The sequence below is a fragment of the Gossypium hirsutum genome, chromosome D06, assembly GCF_007990345.1.
Source record: "Gossypium hirsutum isolate 1008001.06 chromosome D06, Gossypium_hirsutum_v2.1, whole genome shotgun sequence".
Classification (NCBI taxonomy): Eukaryota; Viridiplantae; Streptophyta; class Magnoliopsida; order Malvales; family Malvaceae; genus Gossypium; species Gossypium hirsutum.
In genome coordinates, this window is record NC_053442.1 from 65,798,790 (window position 1) to 65,804,136 (window position 5,347).

General features: G+C 32.8%; 1 protein-coding gene across 1 annotated transcript; it reads left to right on the forward strand.

Moving 5' to 3' along the window:
• Nucleotides 1-3,493: 3,493 nt before the first annotated feature.
• On the forward strand, nt 3,494-4,923 carry LOC107960224 (cyanidin 3-O-galactoside 2''-O-xylosyltransferase FGGT1). The gene has a single exon (XM_016896519.2). The coding sequence runs from the start codon at nt 3,509-3,511 to the stop codon at nt 4,877-4,879; it is 1,371 nt and encodes a 456-aa protein (XP_016752008.1). The 5' UTR covers nt 3,494-3,508; the 3' UTR covers nt 4,880-4,923.
• The last annotated feature ends 424 nt before the right edge of the window (nt 4,924-5,347 follow it).

Below are 5,347 nucleotides of genomic sequence, written 5' to 3' on the forward strand. Positions count from 1 at the left end.
GTAGACGAATGTATTAATAACAAAAATTATAAAACCAAATTAAAAATAATAATAATTAAAATCAAATATTGGTTTTAATTAATAAATTATGTAGGGTTTATTTTAAATAATAATAGTATTTTAATTAATTAAATACCAATTAAAAATTGTTGTTTATTATTTAAAGTTTAATATGCGATTGAAGTATTTCAAACCATAATATTTGATAAAATTAATATTATTTATTTATTTCGTGTTAAATTTAAATTTCAAATAATATATATTTAAATATTATTTATATCAATATTAAATGGAAATTTTACTATTTTTGGTAAAGATAGATAATATTATCATAAGAATAAATATTATTTAATTTTTATAGTTTTATTTTATTTGTTCTTCCAGTCCAGTTACAAAAAAAAAAAAGAAGAGAGGCCCAAATGGCCCAAAATAAAAAGAAAACCCTAATGGCCCAAAAGCCTAAACTTTTTCAGAAAAAAACCCTAGCTCGCGCGCTGCCGCTCCGATGCCTTGGCCATGTCAGTATGCTCGCGCCCCGAGGTCTGCCACCGTCAACTGCCTCTGACCCGTTGATTGACTCCACGGACACCTAGAACAAGGACAACAACATGCAAGAAACAGTAGATGGCAGAGGCAAAAAATAGAAATATGTAATCGGCTATAAAAGCCGGATTAAAAAATGTAAGTAAGGGAACAAAAAAAAAATACAGAGAGAAATACCAAAAATAAAAACAGATTGCAATAGTTCAAATAGAATGTAGTTTTTCACTGTTATTTTTATTATTTTCGCATATATATATAAATAAAAAAGAAGTTATTTTTACCTTTTTATCGTCGTTGCCGAAGTCTTCTCTGGCTTGGAAGGCGATCGAACCCATGAGGTTCGCTTGAGGCCGCGGCGGAGAACATCGAAAAACTGAAAGGTTTTCTCCTTTTTTTGGAAGTTTGGCTTCGGTTTTGACAGTTTCGACTCTAAAGTAGAGTCCTACACTAAAAGATGAGTGAGGGGGAGCGTTTTGGATTTTTCTAGCCATCGTGGACGGCAGAGCCGTCGTCGGTGACTGGTGGTCGTCATGGGTCTCGCCGGACCTGGGGAGGGCGCTGAAGAGAAAAAAAAAAGGCAAAGTGTTTTTTTAAACAGTTTAAAATGAATTTTTAAAGCTTTTTTTTTTACTTAAATAAGGCGCCAAAATGGCACTATTTCAAGGTGTTCCGAAATGCCCCAAAACGACGTCGTTTTGGGGCCGACCCAATTACCCAATCCGGACCCCTGGGATCCGTGTGTTTTTGTAAAGTGATGTATTTTCGCCTTTGTTTCTTCCGCTTTTGCGGCTTGTTTCAATCTAGCCCTATCTTTTTTTTTGCCATTTTATTTCATTTTACTTTCATTTTGGTCCTTGGAGCATTTGAAGAGATGGGCACCTGAAACAGTGTCATTTCAGTCGACCCGAAACCCGACCTGCTTTCCCCTAGGATCTGCGTGTTTTCGCATGGAGGGGATAATTTCTATTTCGGTCCTTCCGCTATCCTGTTCTTTTTAATCTGATCCTATTTTATTTTTTTAGTTTTTTATTTTTATCCTTTTATTTCTCTCTCGTGCATTTTAGTCCCTAAGCTTACTGTTGACTCCCCAAGGGAGGGACACGTGTGTTGAGATTGGGAGAATTGTTTGCTGTGTCCCTATACGTTTTGTTTAATTTCAATCTAGTAATTTACATTCTGCTTTTGTGTTTTTTAATTTATACCTTAAATTTCATTGTGTTTTCAATTTAGTCCCTTTTAATCACTGACAATGACGTCGGATGTGACACGGGTGTACTTGTTAGGATAATTTCACTCTAAGTCCCTGTATTTTATATTTTATTTTTAATTTAGTCCTTCATTTTTGGATTCTTCATAATTTAATCTTTAAATTTCATCATAATTTTAATCTAGTCCTTTATTCATTTAACTTCAACTTTTTTACAAACATTTATTTATTTATTATTATTTTTTACATATTTAAAAAATAAGATTATTACATTTTTTATTTGTACATTTTCGCTCATTTATTATTATTGTTGTTATCATTTTATTTTTATCTTATTTTTGCTATTTTGTCATTTCTTTTATCATTCTCACATTACTTATGTTTACGTTCATTTTTTATTTTTATTTTATTTTAAGTTACTTTATTTATTTTGTTATTAATGCCATGAATTAATATTCTTATTATTGCTATAGTTACATTATTATATTATAGTATTTACTCATTTATTTGTTATTTATCATTCTAATATAAATGTTCTACCACTATATCATGCATTATGTTTAAAATATATTCGATCGTTTTTGTACTATGCTCAAATATGTTAAACACACACCATTTTAAATGTTACATTTATTTTTGCATAATGCATATGAAATGAAAATTTTAAATCGAGGTACCGTTCATATTGGAATTAGAGGAGTCGTGTTCCTAACTTACGAAATATGGCTTCTTTCTAAAACCAAAATAGTCAAACATCAATTTTGAAAATAAGAAACGAGATTTAAGTAACGAACAAATGGCGTTTATTCTTGTCTTCGAGGATTTAAGGCATTGTGTCCTAACTTACGAGATATGATCCTTTCTTCTCGATTAACCTGAAATAAGCCATTTTCGCGAAAATTAATTTAATTAAGTGATGTCTTAATACAGAAAGGGATCGTGTTTTAAATTCAAATTTTCAATTTCCGATATCAAGACATTAAGTAATCAACTAGGTACCAATTTTGAGCATCACGAGGGTGCTAATCCTTCCTCATGCGTAACCGACTTCTTCCGAACCCATTTCTTGAATTTTGTAGAACAAAGAACATTGTTTTAGTAAATCAAACCTTTTATTAAAATGATCAAATTACGAGGTGATCCGATCACGCCTCATAAAAAGGATTGGTGGCGACTCTCATTTTCGTTTTCAAAATATAAGTCGATTTCCAACAAAATAAAAAAAAAGTTTCAAACAGTAGCGTGAGATAGAATTAGGATGGAAAATGTTAGGCGTGCTATGTTTTAAATATTAGGTTAGAATTGTACTAAATTTGTTTTAGAACTGGAACGATATGTTAATGTAGTAAGGTTGACGTATATACTGTGCAAGATGTATCCTAAGAATAGTATTTTTGTGTCGGTTTTTTTTCCTACCTTTTAACAAAACAATTTAACAAATAATTGAGTTGAATTTGAGTCGAACTTAAAATATTTTCGAGGTATAGATGAATTGTTAGAATAGTTTTTTGAACAAATATTATTGCCATCGGTGCAAACACTTCAAATTTTTGCACATATTTTGGTTTTATATAATGGTTAATTTTTAAACATTAGTAACCAAGAAACCAACTAGCAGACAAAACCTCGTAATTTGATCGTTTTAAGCAATTGTATTATTATATAAGCGATTTCGAGGATTGCATTCGAGGCAATCGAGTTTATCTTCTAATTAACATAATTTGTAATTTTAACGAAATTTAAAAACACCTATCACCTATGGCAGACAAAACCTTTCATATTGCAATGTATCCTTGGTTTGCCCTTGGCCATATTACTCCGTTTGTTCATTTGGCCAACAAACTAGCAGAGAATGGGCACAAAATTTCCTTCTTCTTGCCAGCCAAAACATTGCGCAGGGTTGAGGCTTTCAATCTCCAACCGAATCTCGTGACCTTCATTCCGATCATCGTTCCACATGTTGAAGGTTTGCCTCTTGGTGCCGAAACAACAAATGACGTTCCTTTCCCTTTGCATCCTCTCATTATGACTGCCATGGATTGCACAGAACCAGATATTGAAGCTTACCTTCGTGAACTCAAACCCCATTTTGTTTTCTTTGATTTCGCGTGTTGGTTGCCAACTTTGACTCGCGAGCTAGGCATCAAGTCTGTGGTCTATTGTGTCATTAGCTCCGGAACTATTGGTTATCTTCTTAGTCCTGCAAGAAAGATTATTGAAAGAGGTTTAACCGGCCTTGATCTCCTCGAGCCTCCAAAAGGTTTTCCATCTTCAAGTGTAAAGCTACGCATGTATGAAGCTCAAGGTTTAGCTGCTGTGACAACAATGGATTATGGAAGTGGTATTTCATTCGCAGGGCGCCATCTAAAGTCTTTTAGTGATTGTGATGCTATTGGTTTCAAGACATGCAAGGAGATAGAAGGGCCTTATTGTGAATATATTGGAAAACAATTTGAAAAGCCAATGCTTTATGCTGGTCCAGTAGTGCCAGAGCCACCAAAAATGGCCTTAGAAGAACGATGGGAAAGGTTATTAAGCAACTTTGAAGCCAAGACATTGATATTTTGTACCTTTGGGAGTGAATGTGTTCTAAAAAAGGATCAATTCCAAGAATTAGTTTTAGGCCTCGAGCTAACAGGTCTACCATTCCTAGTCGCCCTGAAACCACCAACGGGAGCTCAAACAATCGAGTCAGCCTTACCAGAAGGATTCCAAGAAAGAGTAAATGGAACAGGGTTCATATATGGAGGTTGGGTGCCACAACAACTAATCCTAAGGCACCCTTCCGTGGGGTGTTTCGTGACTCATTGTGGCTCGGGCTCTTTGGCAGAGGCTATGGTGAATGACTGTCAATTGGTGTTGGTACCCCATGTTGGGGACCAGATAATCAATGCAAGATTAATGGCCGGAGACTTGAGAATTGGAGTAGAGGTTGAGAAAAGTGAAAAAGATGGATTATTTACAAAGGACGACGTTAACAAGGCAGTAAAAGCTCTAATGGATGGTGATAGTGAGCTGGGGAAAGAGGTAAGAGCTAACCATGCTAAATGGAAAGAGTTTCTTTTAGCACCGGGGCTTGAAAATTACTACATCAATGATTTTGTTATGAAATTGAATAACTTGATGTAAGGGTTTTCTTTAATTTTCATTAAATAAACATGTTTTCTAAATTGTAATATTTTCTTTTTAAAATTTGGTAATGAAATTTAATTTAAAAAATTTATGATATATCTTCAAATTAGATGTAAATTTATAAATAAATTTCATGTTAAAATTTTCATATAGAATTTTTATTTCATAAATCATAAACCACCTCATTAATAATAATTTCATAAAATTAAAATAAATTCTATTTTATTAATAAACTATATTATATAATTTAGTGACAATATATAAATCTATAATCCAATTAAAATGAAATTTGTAAAAATTAATGTTTTTTTATTACATGGACCGTTAGTTCTATTTTTTTAAAAAATTAAGACATATGAGATCTGATGTGTCACTTAATGATGAAATTAACGGTTTTCCATCTCGAAGCATCTCAGCAACAAATTTTTTAATCTCACACTTCTAAAAATATGGATAACGGTGAGG

Bases quoted from the DNA above. Each gene is read 5' to 3' on its own strand.
- LOC107960224 (XM_016896519.2), top strand. From the start codon at position 3,509: ATGGCAGACAAAACCTTTCATATTGCAATGTATCCTTGGTTTGCCCTT.